General features: G+C 36.8%; 2 protein-coding genes across 2 annotated transcripts; both read right to left on the bottom strand.

Annotated features, from left to right (window-relative positions):
- On the bottom strand, positions 1–25,499 carry LOC111517735 (uncharacterized). The gene is made up of 5 exons (XM_023173987.2): positions 25,347–25,499; positions 25,162–25,273; positions 24,390–24,577; positions 21,337–21,444; positions 1–208 (listed from the first exon to the last, which is right to left on the bottom strand). The coding sequence occupies exons 1-5, from the start codon at positions 25,391–25,393 to the stop codon at positions 16–18; spliced, it is 648 nt and encodes a 215-aa protein (XP_023029755.2). The 5' UTR covers positions 25,394–25,499; the 3' UTR covers positions 1–15.
- Positions 14,172–21,313, bottom strand: LOC141486673 (uncharacterized). Its single transcript, XM_074185088.1, has 2 exons — positions 15,097–21,313; positions 14,172–15,033 (listed from the first exon to the last, which is right to left on the bottom strand). Exons 1-2 carry the CDS (start codon positions 15,246–15,248, stop codon positions 14,322–14,324), a joined length of 864 nt encoding a protein of 287 aa, XP_074041189.1. The 5' UTR covers positions 15,249–21,313; the 3' UTR covers positions 14,172–14,321.
- Positions 25,500–26,141: the final 642 nt, after the last annotated feature.

Raw genomic sequence — 26,141 nt, 5'->3', positions numbered from 1 at the left:
ATTTAGCAACAGTTTTTATTTAGTATCCAGTTTATTAGTACTCAGGGGTTCCGAATTTATGTTTTCAAAAATATTTCCTATCCTACTGAAAGCATCCAGTATGCTGAAAGAGCAATTGGTTTGGTATGGGTTGCACTTTTTCTCTCTACCAGCATCTTCAGCTTCCTCATATTCTCTCAAATTATCTTCCTTTCTAGAAGTCGACGGTCTGAAAATAAATTCCAAGAATTAATGTTATTGTGACTACATGAATATACCAAAAAATGCTTTTCAATTATGGAGACGAACAAAGTGCTTGAAATCCAATCCCTATCCAGGCAGTTATTCACTATCAACAGTTTCCTTCAAATCGAGAACTCTCCTCGAAGAAGCATGAGATAAAACTTTGTTCAACAATCAATCAGCAGGTCAATTTGGCATATTGAATATTCAATCGATCGGTCATATTTTATAGAGAGGTCGATACAGTTCTGATGTCTCAATAACTTAAGAAAGAGGTATCTCAGACACCCTGAACATGGTAAGCTGAGAAGGAGAAAAGCAAAGAAAAAAAGTTGGAGAAACAAATTTTGTATTCCACTTCATTTTGAATTCCGGAGACATTAATATCATCCTTTCAGTCATGAAGAAGAACCTTTGAAAAAAGGTGAGATTGCGTAACCTAATATGAATGAAATCATTCATATTTCGAAATTCAATAGAAATAAGTAGTTGTTTACAGCTGATTCTCGGCCTCCCCCCACCACTATGACGTATTAATTGCTTTTTTTATTGGTTGTTGTTTGGTGAAGTTTTTTTGTTGTGCAGTGAAGTCAAGGCATTGTGACCTTGAAGTGTCTGGTGCATGGATCGTTCAGATTTTTTTTTCATATGAGATTTTGTGTGTTTATGTGTGTGTGTAGGAGAATGCACGGTACAGGGTTTCATCATGTGCTTGTTTGTCTATGTACAAACATACGTCTGCATACTTCGAAGATCCTCCAAGTAATAAATGCTCCATCGGTGTTAGGGCACCAAGTTAGTAGTGGAGTGACGTCACAGCAATAACCGTTCAACGGCTAGAGAGCGACATGTTCACTCCACGACGTGTGGCAGAGTAATGCGTATTCATCGGTCTGCCCTCACCTCTCCTGAAGCGATGAAGGTTCGCTCTAGCCCCGCTATCGATGGTGACACAACGGCAGCCGAGGACTGTTTGCCTAGCGTCTACCCTCTCCGAGACCGCAACGACCACTGCTTGCTCGTACCGGCAACTGTTATCGCATCAAGTTGGGAGATGGGCTTGGCTGTGACGTCAGGCATCTCTAGTGGATAGCAACTAGCAATGTGAATCTTTCACGGTTTCATGGTGGGGGTGACTCACACTGTTTAATATAAAAGAAATGCCTGGCACACTATGAAATCAGTAGACGAATATATCTGCAGCAGTTAGCAATTGGTAGAGTGTTATTCAGTTCGTAATAGAAGGAAGACGGTGAGTGTATTTGTCTGTTGGAAATTGTTTATATTTTCATATATATTTTCATCATGTCCGTTTCAAAAGTAGACTTGAATAAAATTAATAATTTGATTGTACAGGAGGTTGAAATACTAGAGCAAAAGGCCTTATCATCATTGCCAATTGATGAAGTGTACATAATTAAAAATATGTCAACTTATTCTACACGATTTGGTAAATCAATTTTATTAACTTTGCAAGATGTGAGCAATGATAAATTATTTAAAACATGGCTACCAAAACGTATTTCGTTGCAATTCAGTGATGACGATATATCTTGTATCAACTCATCAGGTGGTAAATATACGATGATGTATTTAGGACAGAGCCAACAAAGTTTTGCTGGCATGAAAACGCGATCTCTAGTCAAATTCAATATGATTGAATAATAGTAATAATTTATAGTGAATTTCTTTAGGTCATAGCTTACAAAGTTTTTTTTGGTGTGAAAACGATAACTCTAGTCAAATTCAATATGATTGAATAATAATAGTAATTATAATGAATTTCTTATTGTTTTATTAATATTCATATATTAGATGATAATTATATGGAAATATAAACATTACTAACTTAGTTGAATACACTCACTTTGTAACTACAAGTAAAATGGGAATGTGAGTATTATATCACTGAAAAATTGGAGGTTGCTTATTGTTTTTTTTTTTTTGTTCGATTTCAGTTCCACCATTTAAAGATGTGGATGCAGTACGCAAGTCAAGATTGGGTCGATATTGTAGATCTCAAATCATCGGTTCAACATTTGTCGTCTAAATTGAAGGTGTTGGGTGATGGAGCCGAACATGCAAGCGTTTATGATATGAGTGTATGCTATGATGAAAAACAAATCGAATTATGCCTTCGTGATGCTGAGAACTATTGGAGTGGTGCAGAAGTTTGCAACAAATTTTTGGATAATGAATTGGAATTGTGGCAACTTTGTGAGGTTATGATTGAACTGAACCTAAGAAGATTCCTGTATAGCCTCCAACCATACTTGCCAGAATGGATTATTCATCACTTTGAATTGAATGATGAAAATCGAGAGGAAATTGAAGATGGTCGCGAAAATGATGATTATGAGGAAGAAGTTATTTTAGATAGTCTGTATGTTCCTGTGAATCATAAATAATGTCAAATAAAAAACTTTGTATTATTTTCATGTTTTATTTATTTAAATCTGATGAAATACAATAGAAAATGATTACAAAACAATAAATATGATATAAAATACAATACATGATATAAGTCAGTTACAAATAAAAAAAAAAGATCATAAAACAGTACATGATAGAGTGAAAAAAAAGTGTCAATATCTGCTATGAACTGAACCATCCAATGCATTGTATGTTAAAACTGTATCATGCAAAATTAATGCATATACTTTAGTGTTGTCTGGAAACTTGGTCTTCCTCGTCTCAAACTCAATCTTTATATCAATAGTTGATGATTTTGTTGCATTCGGTTGATGGGAACAATCGATGACGAATAGTGGATTCTCTCTAAATTGTCCAATGTCCATCAGAGGTTCACTCATATCTTTATCATAATAACTTCGCTGGAAACTCTCAAAAGCATAATAAGCAGGAGCATCAAGTTTTTTATCGAAATTCAAATTCCAACGCTCATATGGATAAACTTCAGAATTCAAGTATACTCGAATACTATTGATATCAGCAGTTGTGAATTTTGTAATATCTTGTGTTCTATCTTCAGATGTGGTAGTACTTTGGAATGCGATGATGACAAAACGAGGAGTTTCCAATGCGTTAGTTGTTTTGATGGCCCATATGTCTGAAGAAGTCCCACGTAATGATGGTAGTTCATAGAGGTCCCACATACGATACGCCAACTTGATTTTGGCATTCAGACCGCTTTTGTTTATTCTACTCAAAAGTTTGAGCTTGTGTTTATCATCTGGTACAATATGCCTTATTTTCCATTCGATTTTATTTATTTCCAAATCAGCATCAACCTCACCTATATATGAGTTTTTGAATGATCGAGCGATAATCAAAATCAATTCCTGTTTGGCATTCAAGATACTTTTGTTGTAATCTTCAGCAAAACCCATCAAATATTTCAGTGGTAGTTTTCCACTAAAAACATGACTGTTTGTATCCAAGATATCTTGCTTCAATTGTGAAAGTCCCCAACCAGATGTCAATAATGTGTTAGCATGAGATTGTCCAAATGATATCATGGTTTTCATTGTAGATGTTATCCCAGGTTTTCTAACAACAGCCACTTGTTCACCTCCCATTTCATAACGAATTTCGTCAAAGAGAAATGCAATTGCATTATTCGAGAGATAGCATGTTTTCGCTACATCTTTGGGGGTGAATTTACCTTCTATGTAAATGAAGCTCTCGGCAATATCTAGTATAACATCTTGATTATTGATTGCAATTCTGATTTCATCCGAATTCCTGAATAGCGGTGATCCATAGGGCTTATATGTGTGCTCATGTAAACTTATGAGAGAATGATCGAGCACTGGTTCATTGAATATATTCAACTTTTCATTGTTTGTTTCGAGAACCATTGTTATTTTCTCACTTTCAATCCAATCGATTTCAAAAATTTAAGATCACTCACAGACAGAGCGTTATGTGCTAACTGTTTAGCATACACTTGTGGAATGAGCTTCTTTTTATGCACACCTTTCTTTTTGATAGTGCAACTCGTTTGGGATTGTTCAATGCGATTTTGTCTATTATAAATGAAACCCATAACAACAGTTATTCGATTTTCTTCAATTCCAAAATAATGAAAATCTCTTCTTCACTTCCAAAATCGATAAGGTTATTTTTTTCATCCAAAATACGCACTGTAATGTTGTGAATCAATTGACGACCTTCTGGACTGACAGGCATATATATAATACTGTGTGGTTCTTTAGTGAGATTGTAGCCAGGTTCAACATCAATATCGAATGAGAAAAGAATGTGGGATTCTTCACCATTTATATATGAACCAGATATTATATTGCAATCTAAGCGGATAAGTCTCACAGTTGTAATGTTTATTGGTAATGATGATTCATGTATCTGATTTGGTGGAAATATTTCATGAGCGAACCCCATCATTTCTGCTATTGAATTTGGATGTGTCAGATCAATTTCATATTTGGATCGCATTTCACATTTGAATGTATTATTATTGGCGTGTAGATAGAAAATATCATCTGCAACGACATCATTTGGTTTTTTATCATGAAACAATCTGAACATGATATGTTTCTGTATGACGGCATTGATCTCTTCTATTTCATAAGCACCACATGGAATTTCAATTGTCAACTTTTGGGGTATCGATGAGTTGTCATTACTGATTCTAAAACTAACTAAGTTATTAGCTTCAGTTATATTATTGATTGTATTGCACCCATAGAATCCCAAAAGTCCTAATCCATAACGACTGTTCCTATCCAATTCAATTGGTGGAAAAAAATCCGCACTCAAGACACTTGTCCCGACAGCTTGTAGCTCGAACTTTCGTGACATGACTGATGAATATTTTGAAACACATTTCAATTTATTATTGTACACAGCAACAGCACATTTGAGACAATTTACACTTTTTGGAAGGTGTTGTATTGTAATAAGTATCATTTTTATTGATGCCAATATTCACATCCTCTATATTACAAATACAACACATAGATTTCCGAGGTATAGGACCGTCATTAACATCCGATTCTGAATTTTGATCGTGGTGGTGGTGCTCATAACAATATCTATGTTTCATTATATCGATGTCATCTTGCAGATGCTTAGGCAACTTTTCCCAAACATATGCAATCTCATGTGCAACACATGCAAGTATCACTTCCTTAGGCATATTTGCAAGCATCACTTTATCCATTTTTTTCAAGGTACCATATTTTGAAAACATTCTAAGTGAAAACCCCATTCCCTTGATAGCCTCCCGATCCAGTTTTGGTGTTGAATCCATTTTTTATTTGGAAAATTATTTAGAGAGAAACTGCAAGCACAAGTGACCACAGAGAACTGTATTAAATTTCTGTTGTCGATCATAGTTATATTTGATTTTTACATTCGAACATTTTCGAAAGAATCGAGTCAATTCCAATGGTGGGGGTAGATCTCCAAAACTATCGAAATATGTGACTTCTTTCCCACATTTTTTATATGCCACCCAATGTGTTCCTGGTCCACTTATTCCATCTAAATTAACAATAGCTGTCTCGTTTTGTTTTGGACCTGAAGATGGTAATCTATCACGCATAAAAACACCACGAAAATGTGGAATTTTCATTTTTTGTGCATAATAACTGAGATCGAGATCAGTAAGAGGCCTCTGAGGTAGGGGTTCAATTAGTTTTTTGTTTTGTTTGTGGCTTTGTATGGTTTTAAATATAGTCCTAAACCTTTACGGTATGGTTTGAGATATATTCCACTTCCGCGTTTGCCTAATGCTACAGCCTCCATGGTTTTATTGTGACGATTGGCTTCCATTAAAGCCGCTCTGCTGGCTTTTGCCGAATTCACGGCCTTGGTAATACCAGCAGCAGCTCCCGCCAAACTTCCTAGTGCGGATAGTCCAGCAAAAATTGGTATCAATGGTAAAAGTCCACCGATCTTGGGAACAGGAATTATGCGTGGTGTGCGGATTTTCTTCTTTCCACCGGCAGCTTTAAGGTATTTACGTGCCGCCTGCAATGCCACAGTGATAGCTTTTTTGCTATTATTCGTCACAAATTGATTCCCACCAGCTTTCTTCAATACATTTCGCACTTTATGGACTATCCCAGCACCAAATGCAACTTTTTTAATTTTATTTTTCTTCGTTTGTTTCCTCTTACATTTTTTCTTATTGGTACTACAACCCATGCCCATATGTCTTTTCGCTTTCATAATGTTGGTGACAAGTAATGCAGCTGCTCTTTCCCCAATACTCGCGTCCTTCGATTTAACCCTATCCCAAGCGCTGTATTCAAGTTCTTTGTCGGCTAAATGTCTTGCTGCAAGATCGGATGGATGCTTAGAATATTGAATATCGTGTTTTTTGCATTCAATATCTAATTTATTGATTCCAGGGTCGTTACGAGCTAAACGTTGTTTCAATTTTGTACCCGGTCCACAGTATTGATAACCTCCGGTAGATGTAATTCGAAAGGAAGTTTGTTTATTAAATCATTAACAAAACCACAACCTCTTTTAATTTTACGATCACTTTCAATACGTCCGTATCGTTTGATGGTACACATTGAAATGAATAAGCTAATAACATTTATATAGTCTCCAACCACGGCACGATGCGCATTGTAAAACAGAAAGAAAAGTTTGCTGTAGATAATCTAGATGAGAAATTTGGTTGTGGATTGAATGGACAAAGGGTATTCAGACATGGTCCACTACTTCCATCATCAGTTCGAGGACTCATTATAGGACCTTCAAATTGTGGAAAGACGAATGCAATGATATCACTATTAACACATCCACAAGGACTGAGATTTAGAAATGTGTATCTCTATTCGAAATCACTCAATCAACCTAAATATCAGTACTTGCGAAGTGTTTTGGAACCTATAAAAGGATTAGGTTTTTATACATTCAGCAATAATGCAGAAATAGTGGAACCCTCCGACGCTAAGCCTAATTCTGTTTTCATTTTCGATGATGTGATATGTGAAAAGCAAGATATTATTAGATCATATTTCTGTATGGGACGTCATAAGGATGTTGATTGTTTTTATCTAGCACAGACATATTCACGGGTACCCAAACAGTTAGTGCGTGACAATACCAATTTCATTATAATGTTCAAACAAGATGAGACGAATTTACATCACATTTATTCAGATCATGTTTCACCCGATGTAACATTCAAACAATTCCAATTGATGTGTGTTAAATGCTGGGAGGACCAATATGGATTTCTAGTCATTGATAAGGATAGAAAAATAGATGAAGGTAGATATCGCAAAGGATTCGATAGTTTTATATACCCATGATCTTGTTTTTGGAACTTATTCGATCACTGAATATTGTAGTGGTCACTTCACCAACGAATTAAGCTTTAATTCAAAAAAAAAGGGCATTATGAATACAAAAAAAGATCCTGAAAATAAAAACAATGAAATAAATTTGAAACGTCAACTAGTAGAGACAACAGAAGCTGTCAGGCAGAAATTCAACTCTATCAAGAATGATAATATTGAAAATCGTACGACACTTGAAAGATTGTATGAGCCCATAATGAAACCATTGAATGTTTTATCATCAAACGCTACTTCTAAATCACCAGTGTTATCACCAAATCATGGAACTGTTCAATCTACTTCAAATTATCCCATGAGTACTCCAATAGGAAGAAAACAATCTTTTGGTAGTGTATCATCTGTGAATAGTGACACGAGCACACTTCAAGACGATATGAGAACAACTCTATTCGAAACACCATCATCGTCCCACATCGATTCCTCGGATCCTGACATCTCACCTGTTATGAATGAAAGTGGTGAAGATGTTTTGATGAAACATTTGAATAATATAAAATCTAGAAATCCAGCATATGATGGAACATTTGGCGTACGTATGGATCCAATTACACAAAAGCTGAAAATGGGAAGTCTAGTGGTAAATTTCAAAGATGGAAACATTTCATTTTGGGATGCTAATAAAGTGAAAAAATATGAATGCGCAGGTAGTCCAGAATTGTATGATATGATTTTTTTGAAGAATCCACAAGATGTTGATAATGAAGAAACTCGTCAAGTATATTCCAAAATATTGAAAATAACGAATGCTCCATATAAACAATATCATCTGAAGAATGGTTTTAAAAATACAAATTCTAAAAAATTTCGTGAAGTTATCAAACCTCTATTAGACTCACGACAATATCCAATAAGAAGTAGAAGTAAAATTGGTGGAGCACTCAAACGAGTGAAAATGGAGAAAATATATAATTCTAAACCTGTGAATTATGTGTACTGGAATTCACCGAAAGAGTTAGTTGCTCGCCTACGACTATTGGTAGCTTCAAAGTCAGCCGGACATACCGGACATGATAATGAAATAATTTCAATAATTGAAGAATTACGTGAAGAAGGTATAATATATTAACATATTCACATGTAATGATCACTGTCACATCATCATTCAATGCAGTAACATTATCACCTTTTCTCTTTAATCATATTGAAATAGAATGACTAATGAAATAAGTGATGTCAAACGACAAGTTGTTAATGAATTACATAAACCTGCAAGACGTGATTTTCGTAGAAGAATAACCACCATCAAAGGTTTTGCAGATCTATGGCAAATAGATTTAGCTGAACTGCAACCTTATGCAAAAAGTAATGAAGGATACCGATATATACTTGTAGTGATAGATTGTTACTCCAAATATCTGTGGACTGTAGCAGTTAAAGATAAAACAGGTAGTACAGTAACTAATGCAATGAAACATGTACTGAAAGAAGCCAAATACTCCCCCAAACACATACAAAGCGATCAAGGGAAAGAATTTTTCAATAAAAGCTTCTCATCTCTCATGCGAGAATATAATATCAATCATTATTCAACATTTAGCACAAAGAAGGCAGCTATAGCAGAAAGAGTGATTCGTACAATAAAGGCATGGCTCTACAAGGAATTTTCGATGAGAGGTCACCACAAATGGCTTGATATTCTTCCAATTATAACTAGTAGATATAATAATAAAGTTCATCGTACAATAGGTATGGCACCCATCAATGTTGATTCAACAACAAAATTAAAATTCAAGGGTATCAATGGAATTGGAGGAAGACAAAGTAAACCCAAATTCCAATTAAATGATATTGTACGTATAAGTAAATACAAACATATTTTTGAAAAGTCTTACACTGCGAATTTTACCACGGAGCTATTCAAGATTGTTAAAATTAATAAAACCATCCCAACGACTTATAATCTTGAAGATATGAATGAACAGCCGATTAGAGGATGTTTTTACGAAGAAGAGTTATTACGAACCGAGAATCCTGACGTATATCTGATTGAGAAGGTGTTGAAGAGAAGAAAAAATAAAGTATATGTAAAGTGGTTAGGCCTTCCTAGCGAACAAAATTCTTGGATTGATGAATCAAATATGGTTTAAATGTATATAATAGTGACTTTTATGAATAAAGTAATATTAAAGTTCATTATTGTTTTCATTTCAATTATAAGTATGTGAACTGAAAAATATTGCAGCGGTAAACATTGCCCCAGCCATTCGCAATGTTCTGTGTATACCAAACCAAATTAATTGTATACTCCATTCCCGCTTATATTTTTCAACTCACGATATTGAAAACACATTATCATTCCCAAAACTAATCGCCGTCACTTTGAAATGCAGTATCCAACTCTTTTTGCCAATTATCTCTCACTGATAATGCTGTCTCATAAAGCTTAGTCGACTCCTCAAGCTCAGCCTGAGCTTGCATTCTCGAACGTTGATGGAATTGCTTATCTTTACCAATTTTTGAACGGAGTTCATCAGCATCTTTAGACATTCTAGCCAATTCAACCTTCGCTAATGCAATCTTGGCATCTAATGCTTCAAGAGTTTCATTATTAGCATTAATAGCTCGCTCACTCTTTTCAAGTTCAGCAATAGTCATCTGTGCCTTTACAAGACGGCATTTTGCTTTCCTTTTCATTTCCCCAAACCGATGGAGGGGGCTGAAAGAAGATAGCGGTTCAGCTTTCAAATCACTCTTCATTTCTTTAGGAGTACCTTTTGGCTTCCTCTTCGATCTGTCACTTTTCGTTGCGGGTTTTTTCTGTCGCACAACACTTTTGGATTCTTTCTTTTCTTTAAAGTCAGTGACAATCGATGAAGATGCCTTAGTAACCTTCCTCTTGATTGTTCTAGATTTCTTATCAACACCAAGAGGAAGGGTAGATGAAGAGTGTTTGAGTGATGATAATTGCGAAACGATCGGATTTTCAATAATAATTTGCTCATTTGGTTCTGGCACATCTGCAAAGTTAACGAAGTCGTTAATATCAAAATCATTTATCGAATCTTGACTCGATAAATGTAATACTGGAATATTTTCAAAATCAGTCTGATCGATATCAACAAGTGGTGAACCATCTTCAGCAATCAATAGCGGCATAGAGCTCATGATTATTAAGGTCTGAGGAATGATATGTGATAGCAATAGAAGAAAATAAATTAGCGCATGCGCTCTTTCATCAACTGGCACATGCGCTCTCTCACTAAACTATTCACGCATGTAACAATTTTTGTCATTTAAGAGGAAAACTTTGTGTTGCATGCATGTATTTTTAAATGTTAGAAAATAATACAAATAAATTCAAAATATATATATTTATTAATAATAGAGGACAATAACGATAATAAAAAATGAAAAATGTTAATATGTCTCTGTGGATGTGGAACGTTCTTTGACTCTATTCCTCAATAGTTGTTGCTCGTGCGTCAAACACCAACATTGAAAAAAATGGATTCTCCTATTGGGGTAGAGTTGACCAACCTTCTCACACAGATCCCAAGTACTTCTACATGCATTGCATACATGATTCCAACAATTCATGGAATATGTATCACAACGCAAACAACGTTGCAGTGGAGTTGGAACGGCAGCACAGGTACCACAAATATTTCTACAGATACCTATATTGTTAAATATTATAGGTTCGGAACACTTCAGACACTGTAACTGTTGTTGACGATAATCCGATTTTGTTCGCTTCGGTGGATGAGAAGGAGGCGATAGTTGAATCCGCAACACGCAATCACTACACATACCAGTACATGGATTGATTGAATCCTTAGGTCTACTTATTTGACAAAAGTAGCACACAATAGCCCCTGCAATCATCATTGGGTAGACACACACTTTTGGTTTTTCATTCCACTCTTTTGGAAACGGCATTTTACTAATTCGATTAGAAATATTAAGAGATGACTTACAGAAACTCTGAATGCTCTCTCCTATACCTACGATCTCTATTTATACAAATCAACATCATGTGGAAGTATAGTGGGATAACTTCTCCTACTATTCCACTCTAAACGAGTCAAGTGGGAGTCGCATCACCTCCTATATAAGTTGACTTGCAAACCTAGAGTTCATTCATTCACTCTCTACAACTGTGAGCAAACAACAACAAGATGAATTCTGCAAAAATAAATGCTGCATTAAATAGAATAGCTGCTGTTGATGAAAACAATTGGATAGACGAATCAGATGATGAGGATGTCAATGTTCCGCTAGAGGAAGTGATAGTTGAAGCAGAAGATGTTGGAGTCGATGAAGATGAGATAGACGAAGTTGAAAACGAGGCCAACCAAAGCGACGAAGATGATGACGTGATGGAGTTTGAGAGGGTCATGGATGAAGAAGGAGATGATGAAGGGATAGAAGCTGACACAACTGAAGGTGATGGTGCTATGAGGATCGGTATGCGAACACTCAATGTCAGTGAGACACTGGAAGATCCCTTGGATTTGTATTGTGCATTGGATGCATACGTATTGATCAGCACAATAGATGGAGAGAACAAAAAACTATGTTGGTGCTGCTTTCGGTTTTATTCGCATAGAAACAATAATGGAGGGTGGTATGCCCATGTCAACACCCACAACACTGTCTCAATTATGGAAATGGGACAGAATTGGTGTGAAGCTTGCGAGAGGCCACTAACAAACTTCACCCGAGTATCTACATGTATTATATGTAATAATGTCCAACCTGTGGCACAATAACCGTGGACCTACTGGTCAAAAAAAAAACAACAGCCCTTTTCAGGGCTACATTATTCACACAAACAGTAGTTAGTTGTATTAGTATTCATAGATTATGTGACAAATGAATACTTTGACTAATAAAAGTCTAAGTTGGAAATTTGTTAGTCTTTGAATATCTATACATTATATGACAAATAAATTACTACTTTGACTGAAAAGTCGAAATTTGGAATTTGATAGTCATTGAATATCTATGCATATGATGAGTACTACTTTAAATGAAAGTTGAAGTTGGCATTTGTCAATCATTCATATGCATATAATGATGAATACTTTCACATACATATATTTCGTTTGAGATTATAATGTTAACATAATGTTAACAATGGTATGAATCTGTTTCTGTTTGAAAGTATAATGGTAGCTCTGAAAAGAGCTATTTTTTTTATTGTTTCAGTCTTTAATTGTAGCCCTGAAAAGGGCTGTTATTTTTTTATTAATCCATGCAATGATATGGACTAACGCTCCTCATCATCAGAAACAATAATTATGGTATCGTCATCTGAATCAGATGATATACTAATGATATCATCCTCATAGTAGTCATCTGAATCAGATGATATACTCATGATGTCGTCGTCGTCATAATCAGCTGAATCAGATGATATACTAATCACATCATCCGCATTATTATCGTCAACAGCATCTATGTCGTCCTGAATACCTTGTTCCACTCGTTCTGCGAAATCATCAGGAAGATCATAGATTCGCTGCAGAAATTGAGCGAAGGTTGTACTCAAATGATCAGACGTTGAATCTATTTCATGTACTTGGATGGGTCCTGTACTCGACATTGTGGAAGAATGATATAGAACTGGGATTGTTGCTATATTTATATTGGAAGAAATGAAATGGAGGGGGTGAAATGTAGAACAGTGTTTGAGATTCGAAAACATCAAGAATGAAACTCTGAGCGATTATTAGGAGAAATTCTAGTGATTATTATGGAAAAAAAAACTAATAAGAGGGAGAGGAAGGGAGGAAGACACTGCCCCAGCCTCGCAGTGCCTCGTGTACACCAACCAAAAAGTGTGTACTCCGTGGAAGGAAAGGAAAGGAAATGATGGACGAGTAGATGATTATATGTCATCATCGGAATTGAGGACATCATCATCGATTAGGATTGGGGATGGCGGAGGACTATCCTCGATGAGGATAGGGGATGGTGGAGGACGTCTAACGTCAAGCTCGTCATCAGCATCATCACCAGAGTCGTCGTCGTCATCATCATCGTCGTCGCTACTCATTGGGACAATGTCATCATAAGCAGGGTCCCACCATCCGTCAGGATCTGGATATTCCGAGTCATCCAAGTGTCCTTCGTCACTGCCAGTGACATGTTGAACTTGCATCCTGATGTCGTGATCCCGGTATTCGTATGGCGGACTGTGGGGTTCCGTGGTGGAAGAGACTACCTGTACCTGGCTGTTATCCCAGTAATTGAAGTTGTACCCCTGATCCGGGCAGCTATAGGGTTCGGAGGTTGAATCGGGTTCCATCTCGATGCTAGCTGATCAACTGAATGTTTCATCAGATGATTTCTACTTTTATACTTTCGAGAGGGAGTGGGAGAGGAGTGGAACATTGAGTAGGGGTAAATTGTAGTGTGACATAAGACATATTCAATGAGTAGGGGTAAATTGCAAAGTGACATAAGACATATTCAATGAAAGAGATACTTGAATGGATAAAATACAAATGAAATATACTTGTCGATTTCACTATGAAACATGTCTATTTTTTATTTTTTAAATTTTCTTCACATGAAATTATTTACAAGTGATTAGAGGACACAAAAATTGATGTGAGGTATTTGTCTAGAAGAACTTGGAATTGAAATAAAAAAAATAATAATAATAATAATAAGAGGAAGTGAAGAAAAATGCTCCAACCATCGCATTGTTCAATGTGTACCAAACCAAAAAACAGTGTACACCCTTTATTTCACTTCCTTTTCCTTTATTCAATATAAACTTAACAAATATAAACTTAAAACTACCATAATTAAATACTCCTAACTAACCTAAAACTAATCTTACATTTACACTTCATCTACAAAAAGAGTGTCCATAACTGTCACTATTTTTTTGTACAGCTTTATCGAAGAGGTCTCTGCTTCACACCTTTCCTGCAGAGATGCATAATTCCGATCTATTTCGGCCATTTCCTTTTGGATTTCCCTCCGTCGGTTATCCATTTCAGCCATTTGTCGCTTCATGGTAACCAACGCGGCCTCGCTAGATCGGGCAGCTCGTTCTGCTTTCTTGCATCTCTGCAGAAAAACACTCATCTTTTCACTAACCTCTCCGATAGGCTGTGGCACCAACACCTCAGGATCCGCCGGTGTCGCTGGCAGCGGTGGTAGTCGCGTCACCAACGGCGACAATATCACCAACTCCGGAGAAGGACTCCTCGGAATTTCCACTGCTGCTGGTGCTGCTGCTGGTGTGGAGGCCCTCTTACGAGAGGTCGAAAAACTACCTGCATAAGGATTAGTCCTATTGCAAGTAGCTCGGTACTTTGAAATAGGACCAACCTTTGCTGCAGGTCGTTGGCAAACCTTCTTCACAGCCCTGACTTCCTCCTCCTCCTCGAATAAGTCAGGGCTAGAAGATCTGCACCTAACTCGCGAACGCGAAGTGGTTGGCTGGTCAACCGTCACCGCTCTCGAAGATGCTGCCTCCTCCTGGTCAGCGGACACCGGCAGAATAGACGCCACAGCATTATTCACCTCCTGTGTATTGGTTGCCATTCTGAAAAAGAAGAAATAATACAAAGTTAGTTGATATAAAAAATAACATTCCTAATTTACTTACTCAAATATCAAGTTGGTCGTTGGAACGTACTGCCTTGTTGTGGAGTGGACTGCTCTCGATGAGATGACTTCTCGAACTGAATGTTGTGGAGTGCTCTCCGGAGGGTATCGACTTCGATGCGTGAGCGGTGGGAAAATGGTGGGAGCGCACATGCGCGATGAGGGTAGGGGTGTACATGCGCAAATGTTGGGAGTCGGGGGGCGGGGCTTCGGGGAGGGGAGGGGCGGGGCTTCGGAAAGGGGGCGGGGCTTCGGAAAGGGGCGGGGTATCCGAAAAGTTGGTGGCGACGGGGGGGGGGCGTGGCCCTAACGGGCCCCGCCCACTGCCTGGGCTCCGCCCAGGTGGGTGGGGCCTCCGGCCCCAGGTAGGCGGGACATCTGGAGAGACATCTACGCCCTCTTCGCGCGCGCGTTCGTAACATAATATGCAACCGAACACCTAACCTAACGTATTAACGTATTAACGTAACCTAACCTAGTACGCTAACCTACCGCTATGCAACCGAACACCTAACCTATCGTATGTATTAACGTAACCTAACCTAGTACGCTAACCTACCGCTATGCAACCGAACACCTAACCTAACCTAACCTAACCTAACCTAACCTAACCTACAGTAACTATTAACCTAACCTAACGAGGGAATACTAACCTAACACCTAACCTAACGTAAGTATGCAGCTAACCTAACGTAGCTATTAACCTAACCTAACGAGGGAATACATTCACCATGTTGGTTCCATTAATACATCATCAGTTGGTTTTGGTTTTGGTTGTATTATTCTATGATTTGGATTAATGTTCAGTCCTGGATATCCCAGTCCACCTGATGATGATGGCCTGACTTTATAGTTTCTCTCCAAAACTTCTTTATGGTTTTTCTCCAATACTTCAACTCTCTGTTCCAGTACATCATACTTTTTCATTGTAGTCCCTGTTATGTTTGACATAGCATCAAATTTTTTATTTGTAGACGCTGTTATGTCAGACATTTTTATGTCTACATCACTTGTAAGTTTGTCAAATTTACGAGTGAAAGTTATCCGAGCCTCTGCAATTTTATCGTCAAATGCTTGCCGGGCGTCCCGAGCAATATTGCCTATTGTGGATTGTATTGCAGCTTGTAGGGCTAGAAGTATAACTTCCTTTGCTCCATTAATTTCCCCCTCAAGATATGATACAGTTACACAATCACTCTTGTCAATTGGTTCACTTGTATTTTTCAATATTTTCCTTTGCATGTCATAATGACCATCTTTTGTTAATTTAAAACCATTCCCAGGAGGACCTCGAATGACATTACCACCCCATTTTCTTTTTCTACCAAACTTATCGATTGTTTTAGACATTGTGCACTCTACGATAATTCTCTTCAAACTGATATTTCTGTCATTTACATTATACTATATATTGCAGTAATTGATTAGGGAAATAGAAATAATACAAATAAAATTTTAATCATTTTATATTCATTACAGTAATACATATATATATACATACATAATACATTAATATCACATTACTTTTATCATATATTATTAATTATAAATGGCTACATAAATATCAATATTGAATTTTCCGGTTTTGAAGATATTGAATGATATTTCAATCATTGATCTCGGCAGATAATAAATTAATCAATTGATCCAATGGAGTCTCCTGAGATTGTGATTGTTGAATAATATTACTTATCCAACGAATGTTCTCATTTGGATCGTTTTCATAAAATTCAATATCATTATGACCCCAAGGAAGAGTGTGGGTAGTATTCGGAATGATAAATCGTTTATCGTCGTGATATGATAATGCAACTTTATTTTTTAATTCAGTATACATATCATGTAACACGCTTCTAAATGAATTCATCTTTCTGAATATCATACCACCTTGTTCGACGATTTTTTGATAATCTTCGCATGTCAATTCATTCTTTATTACAGATCGTTTAACCCCTTTGGCTTTCTTAAATTCACCATCAACAGATTTCACATAATATGCTTTAGCACCTGTACCATAAAAACTCATGATTGGATCATTTGGAAATTCATCTTTGAAGTTACCCAAGACTGAACTTGTTACTGGAATATTGAATTGGTTAACTATACTGTAATTGGATGTATCAAATCTACTTATGTTAGTTTTTATGAATTCATAAAAATTTTCTGTGTTTACTTTAAGAATGAGCGAGTCGGTATCTGTGTAAAGTAAAGAGACATTTTCATCAAAGTGTTGTTTGATGCATCCATAGAAAAAGTCATACATGACTGTTTTAGATAATTCTAATATGGAAAATCCCAAATATAATGGTTTATCGTAATGAACCTTCACTCTACCCAATTGAATGGCAACGAAATTATCAGTGAAAATTGAACAATTTTTGAAATTTGGTTTGGCTATGAGAGTGCTGGCACCTATATTTTTCTTTATATTTTCCCAATGTGTAACGAGTCTAACATCAATTCGATTATCTACATTCTCCATTGTCTTTCCATACACCGCATTATTCATTAGTTTATAGAAATCTTTAACAGATTTGTTGTTAGACCTATTACGCATTTCAGTATTAAGATCTATATAGGGTTTCATCCAGCATGATTGTTTGAATTTCAATACTCTATGTGTATTCATTACAATCAATCCATTTTTGACAGCTTGCTGTAGATTCCTATAATGAACAATATATTTTCTTTTATCATTCAAATTTGGAATTAATTTGGGAATTTTCGATTGTGTACGAGGTGGTATTATTTTTTCGACTAAAAATGGAAGGTCAGAATGTTTATCATGCAACTCTTGTGGATAATGAATGTCCACTTCAAATACATACCCATACGGACTATCAGTACTCACATCCATCACATCGAGATTAAGAATTTCATTTGGTGTCAACCATGTAAATTCACTTGTTGGTAGAGGTTGTGACATACTGTGACCGTATAGATTTGTTGCATCTAAATATGTAATGAATGTGGAAGGTTCGTTGGGATTATAATTGGGTAAAAATCTATTATTTGCTATATGTTTCCTCTCGCTACATTGACTAATTCCACCTCGTATACCTTTTTGAAAAAAGTGAATCATATCAATGTCAGTTAGTAATTCCAATTCAACATTAGTGAACTTCAACATGGCATCCCATGATAATCCAGGTGCAGTGTAATATTGTGCCGGATCTAAGTTATATATCTCTAAACTTGTGGTGCGGAAGTTTTCAAAAATATCACATAGTAGCAATACATCCGACTTCAAATACAAATCAGAGTATTCCCCCAAATTCTGACACTCGAATAAATTCCAAACTTTTCTAGCCCTATCATAATCAGTTTCCGATATATGTTCACAATTGAGTGTGTCATAAAACTGATTTTTTGTCGGAAGTAATGGATAATTCAATTTGTCAATGTCATCAACAAAACTATATGGAAATACACCTTTCTGTCTCATCAAATTGAATTTCTCAATTTGTGGGAAATGTTTGTGCATCTCCAAACATTGATCGGAGGTCAAGTTTGCACCCAACTTCTCCAACGAATTAGTCATAAATTTATAACTATCGATAAATCTCATTTTGAGATAATTCTTCCTAACCACACCATCTTTATCGGTATAGCTGTGTGTAAAGAGATGCTTCGTGAAAGATATATATTTCTCTTTAGTTTGCGGGATAACATCAACTTTCTCTTTATTCCTATACAATTCTTTTATGAATAAATGACAATCATAACCACTTAAATTATGAAAAATGATAGGTATGAAGTTTGGTATTTTGAAATTTAAATTACATTTCGAGTGAGCGGCATGTGATCTTTTCTTTCCTGTGACATGACAATGATCTCTTACTTTGACGTCACCATCAGTAAATGCTTTATTACATATACCACAAGTTCTGGCTGCAACAAACTGTTCTTCTTCTTCGACAGTTTGTGTATCCATTGGTTTAGGGTTTCTGAGATGATTTTCATGTATCTCTTTCAAATCATCTTCAATGCTACTCACAAATTTCTGAGCTGCATCTACACCCCTATATGTAACAAATTTTGTCAAATCATCATTATATGAACACTTTATCAAATAAGCAAATGAATATGGGGCATGTTTGAATGTTTTAATCGTGTATGAACTTCCAGGATTTGGCTCATTCACATGAATCGGTTTAAGCACTGATTCAAAATCAGCATACACTACAAATGGCACCCTCATTTGCCTCTCAAAGTTTTCAAACATTAGTTTATTTTCCGCAACCATTCTACCATATTTATTGATCTTTAAATTAGTAGTTGGTGTTGTGGTACTAATGTGATTACAATCATACATATTATGACGTAAAAGCAATCTCTCATCAGAAAAATATATCAAACATCCGTCACAAAAATATTTTTTCTGTCTATGAGCTGATAGTTGATTAGAAACTAATCTTGAAAGATCTTTGATCCAACAATAGTGACCATTACCGGAGTCATCAGTTATAAACAACAAATTGACATGTCTCCGGAGTCTTCTCTGTGAGTATCGCAATGGACCAATCACTTCATACTTCATTTTACCCTTCTCAAATGTACTCTCTAAACCGTAAACATTAATTGAAATATCATTCCTATCTTCGAATATTTCGATACTCTTATTATTAACTTTAACCGGAAAATCCATACCTGTGACATCTAAAACAGTGGAAAAATGTGGATATGACGTAAGTTCGGACACTCGACTATCTGCAGGATATAATGCTGATGTTATAGCCCAAGCAAAACAATATTGATCTTCATTACGAACATTCACAACAGCTTTCTTCCATTGAATACATTGAGGCAGCTTCACATATGAACGTCCTTCCAGTGGACTGTATTTATTAATGTTGACCTCGAGAAACAATATTTTTTCACAAGTCCAACCTGAATTATAAAAAAAAAAATATTACTATTCAATCTTATTGAAATTTTTAAAAAATAAATACCTGAGTCACGATCCTGGAACTCAGTCGTTTGAGCCACAATTACATCACGGAATCCATCAAAAACAGCATTCAAATCTGAAGATTGGTCCACTATTTTATTTTGGGAATTAAATGACTTCGTGTCCCTCGAATCATCAGTCTGAAGAATATAATTCCCAAAAACTTCCATATTCACCTTGATGCTTTTATGGATCCTGATGGCTGATTCCAGTAATTCAATGACCTTCTGCCTAATCTTATTGAAAAATGACATGTAGTCACTGGTTACAATCGAACTCTCCACCCTGTATGTAGCAATGCGGCAATTGAATGCATTCGTTATAATTTGAACACCGTCAGACAATTGAACACATGCATTATTTTTATGACTCATGGTTCTTCGGTGAGAATTCACTTGGCTCATAGGAATTGTCACATTACAACAATTGCACGTATACATAGGTGTTGCATTATCCACTCTCACCCGTTTCACTGCAGGCCCTCCTTGGCAACTCTGGAGCTGATGCCGACGAAGATTATCACTACGAGTGAAAGATTTACCACAGTCACAGGAATACATTTTATATAATAGTTCTCACTAACTCACTTGATGTAAACTGACATAGCCAACACTCGTACGCTTCTTAAATACACTCTGATAGGACCCGTCAAGACGTCATAGCCAACCCCACTTCTCAACTACATGCGCCAAGATTACCTCCCAACTGAATGCGATAACAGATGTCGATATACGAGCAAGCAGTGGTCGTTGCGGTCTCGGAGAGGGTAGACGCTGGGCAAACGGTCCTCGGCTGCCGTTGTGTCACCATCGATAGCGGGGCTAGAGCGAACCTTCATCGCTTCAGGAGAGGTGAGGGCAGACCGATGAATACGCATTACTCTGCCACACGTCGTGGAGTGAACATGTCGCTCTCTAGCCGTTGAACGGTTATTGCTGTGACGTCACTCCACTACTAACTTGGTGCCCTAACACCGATGGAGCATTTATTACTTGGAGGATCTTCGAAGTATGCAGACGTATGTTTGTACATAGACAAACAAGCACATGATGAAACCCTGTACCGTGCATTCTCCTACACACACACATAAACACACAAAATCTCATATGAAAAAAAATCTGAACGATCCATGCACCAGACACTTCAAGGTCACAACGCCTTGACTTCACTGCACAACAAAAAAACTTCACCAAACAACAACCAATAAAAAAAGCAATTAATACGTCATAGTGGTGGGGGGAGGCCGAGAATCAGCTGTAAACAACTACTGAAATAGACAAAAATACTTACGTCAATAATATATGTAAAATATCTCCTAGCACTCCAGTGCCTTCGGTAGAATATTCAGCTGCTTCACAAATTGTTCTCAGTAGACATTCTTTTCCATTGTATCCATACCTGAAAATGTATGAAACATTGAATATCTAAACAAAATACTCGAAGCACGAGCATGTCAATATTTGGAATTCGATTTAACTTATTGGGATTTTAACTTATTGGGATTCATATTTTCATATCATCCTGGCCGAAGTTCGTCATTTTTACAGAAGCTAATTTTCGTTTTCCAGCAGTTTTTTCTCCGTTATCAAAACCAGGACTAATTCAAATCAAATATACTTTATTGTCAGAAGAAAAATACATCTTATAGACAAAGTCTTATTATTATTGTTAACAATATATGTAACGCAGGACTCGATACAATATAAGCGTAACCTCTCTATGGCCTGGATCGATTACCGTGAGGCATTTGATACAATTTCGCATGAGATCATCTTGCATTTGCTCAAATGCATTGCGGTACCCGTCAACATAGGGAGATGCATTGAACAACTGATACCACTTTGGCGAACTCGCTTCACCATAACATCTGGTCAAGCAAGAGTCCAAACAGGGTGGGCCACTTCCAGAAGGGGTGTATTTCAGTCCCCTTCTCTTCTGCATCTCACTTTTGCCGTTATCCGTTGCGTTCAGAAATACTCGAGGGTATAACTGTGGCACCCCCGGAAACCGGAGGCACAAGATCACCCATCTATTTTATATGGATGATCTTAAACTTTATGCATCTGGAGAAAAGGATCTCCATCAGTCCTTGAGGGTGGTGAAATTCAGGATAGACAAATGTGCAATGGTCCATCTCAAAAGAGGACGATGTGGGGACTACGGAAAGGATGTGCAGCTCGTAGATGGAAGCATTCTACACCATCTGGATGCCGGAGAGACGTATACTTACCTCGGGGTGGAACAACGCAACTCACAAGAGGTAACAGCAGTGAAAAACTCTCTCCGCGGCAAGTATTAGCACAAACTTCGACAGATCTGGTCATCGGAACTGTCGGGAAAGAACAAAGTTGCTGCAACAAATATGCTTGCCGTTCCAATCTTACTCTACTCGTTTGGAGTAGTGAAGTGGACTCGGGAGGAGCTGTATCAACTCGACGTAAAGACCCGAAAAATGATGCATCTCTATAGGAGTTTGCATTCCAAATCGTCCGTTCCACAGTTGTACTTTCCACGACAACAGGGAGGCCGTGGACTTTTGAGTTTGAAGTGTCTACATGACAGAATGGTACTGGATACAGTCTGGAAAGTCGTCAGGAGTTGGGATCCCCTTCTCTGCATGGTCCGTGACCATGAGAGAGCAGGCATTGGAGCATTTCTCCTCAGGGCAGCTGGCCGAGAAGCTGATGAACTTGGTATAGTTGTCTACTCTGAACGAGGTGACTACATCTCTGTCACCGAGTTGGAACCCGCTCAGCAAAAAGCTCAGATAAAAGCCGCAGAGATCACCTTACTTCTGCGGAGACACAGGGATAAGCCAATGCATGGGGTCTTCTTCAATAACATTGAAGACCTTGGCTTATCAAAGCGCCTGACGTTCGCTTTTCTCAGGTCGAGTGGGCTGAAGTCGGAAACTGAGGGGTTCATCATGGCTTGCCAGGATGGTGTCTTCAACACCTTAGTCTACCGCAGTCGCGTGATGTGTATAGAGGTTCCTGACATAAGGTGCGCTTGCTCCGGGCACATGATTCTCGGACCCAATGATCACTTACCCCACGGTGTGAGGAGTGGTCATTGGTTGATAATGCTGACGCGCTTCCCCGAATGTATCGGGACTTCGTGGAATAGGGCCTGACCAACGCACACCACGGTGAAATCCTTCAAAAACATGAAAACAAATTGAAGAAACAATATAAATAAAGATATAAGATACAGAGCTTCGGTAAGTAAATGAGTACGAATTAAATAAATATAGTTTAAAAAACTAAAAAATACGCTTCTGAAGAACATCGAACTGAAAAGTTAAAATATTTTTTTAAATAAGCTCAAAACAATAACGAATGAAAAATACTATTATTATTGTGAAAAAAGCGACGGGCGCTTGATATACAAAAAATGTGACACAAAGCGCCCACGCTTTTTTTTACTAGTATTTTTCGATAGTTATTGTTATTTTTGAAAACAATTTTCCACTTCTTAGTTTGATGTTCATTAAAAGCGTGTTTTTCAGTTTTTTAAACTATATTCATTTTTTCATTTTTTTAGTTTCGTATGCTACAAAAGCGTATTTAGTCTTTTCAAATTATATTTATTTTATCTAAACTTTGGGATCAATTAGCCGTACAGCGCCATCTGCCCGCGAATAGATCAAGCAATAATGTCGATATATCAAGTTGGTTACGTAGAGCGCCATCTGCCCGAGAATAGATCAAGCAATAATGTCGGTAATTCTATCAAATACAGATCCCGAGCTTGAGAGTTACAAGAAAACAAACATACATATATACAGGTGAAGCTAATAAAAGCGTGTTCATTAAAAAAATAACTACAATAGTGAACATAACAATATGAATATACTAAGCGAATAAATATCAGTTCGTAAGTGCATCAAGAGTCGAAAGTATGATCGGAATAATCCTGAACTGTATAATAGACCCCAAAAGCATTTTGACATATTTTCTGAATCTATTGTACAGCCTGATTCCTTCAATTGAGACTGGCAGGTGATTGGGTGGCCCGAAATGTTTCAGACCTGACAAAGATACAAGAATTTTTTTCAGGATTTTTTTCAACATAGTTTCCTTTTAACTCTACACATTTCTCCCAACGTGCTCCCATCTGTGTAACATGTTTAAATAGATGAGGGAACGAGAAGAAGTCGCTTTGGGCTAGATCTGGTGAGTGAGGCGGATGGTCAAACAGTTCAAACCGTAATTCGTGGATATATGATGGAATTGGCCATTAATGAAATGTGTTAATTGAAGAGATAGTTTCCAAAATGTATGAGGAGGCTACTGTTAGTATACCGTGAGGTTTGAAAAGAGATTATGTTGATGAAAACTCACTCTTCTATTTTTCTTTTCACAATTCCATAAATGAATGTTCGGGCAGATGACGATCCTGCTCCAACGATTGTTGGATATCTGAATTCAGTCTCGTTACTGGGAAGTTCATAATTTGCTTCAAATATCAGAGAAAATAGTACTTCTCCGGGTGTTCCTGCTTCTATAGGTACAGCGATTGTTGTAATCATCTGAAAGAAATGTTATCAGAGTTGATTTTTCGATAATTTTCAATAAACGATCACAAGAACTCTTATATTGACTTGATTATTTTTCAGTAACATTGTAGTGTATGCTAAAATTGAAGAAAGTCCTCTTGTGTCGACAATTTTGTGGACTTCAATAAAGGCTTCAATTGTTAACAGTACTTCAGAATCGTTTTTGATGGAAGAATCCTCAAAACTGTAGGAAATGATGTGAAGACTTATATACAAGCAAAGGCAAAGGAATTCAAACATTCATCTCATTTTTTGAACAGTCACGTATACAGAATGAGACATTTTTATATTTGTGAAAAGCCATGGTCCAACTCGCAACTTGTTCTCCAACATTCAACATAAAATTGTCTCCACCCAAAATGCAGACAATTTCTGTTGAAACTCAGATAAAAAATCGATCAAACTGCTTGTATTCTGTCTATAATTTTCCCGTTGATTCATTATAATCATCAAATATTAATGAAAAATGTTGCCAAAATATAAGGAAAAATCCGAGAAGTCCGAAGAAAACGAGTTTTTCAATGAAATTTAAATTAATAATATATAATGAAACTTACTCCCATGAAAACGTCCGATGCTCCAGGAAAATGGAAATAAGGATTAAGAATCACATCATCGGCTGCCGAATATTTCACATTCGTCATGAACAGTATCATGAGAGGAAGTAATCTGAAATTTAGATACATTAAAACACTGGTTTTTTACACACCCGTACCGATATTTCACAATTCAACTAACCCACCTTCCATCCATAACTATTTTAATAAGTTTTCGATCAATCTTTGTCATGATGCGGACACTCTTGACTTGTAGCGGTACATGACTTCTGCGTAACTGGGACCTTACACCAAATCAGTTATTGTTTCAACTAATTTTAACGAAGTCTTGTTAATAACTAGAATAATCGCGAGTATTTGTTTTTTCTTTTACCGCTTGTCGTTTTCCACGCGTAGCGTATGTGAATCACGAGTATTCATTTCCAAGAGTGCATTCACTTGGATCGGCGTAGAGTCAAGACGTTAATAGTTCAAGAACATATTATGTATTGAATTCCCAGAAATCAATCCCTCCTAAAAATATTCCCCTTTCAATTTGAACAAGATTCCTATGGCTGGGATTGAATTGAATATGCGAATGAACGTCATTACGTACTGTCATCGATGACATGAGTAGATTCAACTCAACAACAACAAAGTCGTAATTTTATGAATGTTAACCAGGTTGGTACTGAAGGGGTAAGTGTCTTAATCCGAAACATCAGATGTCTGCCATTTAGGATGACACTGTTCCATGTAGGTGAGTGAAATTTTACTTCTTTCATTAATTATATTGTGTAGGAATCCTGTGAATGATATCTGATTCAATTCCGTAAAAAATGTGTGGAATACAAATTGAAAAGAGGGAATTGTTTTTGTATGATTCAGTGTTCATATATAAAGTTTTGTTTCCAATGTGTTTTTCTTTCCGGTAATTCAATGTTTTATTCGAAAGTATTTGTTTCAAGAGTTTGGGTCAAGAGTATGAATTATTTTAGTTA

This window comes from Leptinotarsa decemlineata, unplaced genomic scaffold (assembly GCF_025532065.1).
Source record: "Leptinotarsa decemlineata unplaced genomic scaffold, Ldec_3_MD MMD2_tig00026361_RagTag_RagTag, whole genome shotgun sequence".
Classification (NCBI taxonomy): domain Eukaryota; kingdom Metazoa; phylum Arthropoda; class Insecta; order Coleoptera; family Chrysomelidae; genus Leptinotarsa; species Leptinotarsa decemlineata.
This window is presented reverse-complemented; position numbering and strand designations above follow the sequence as displayed.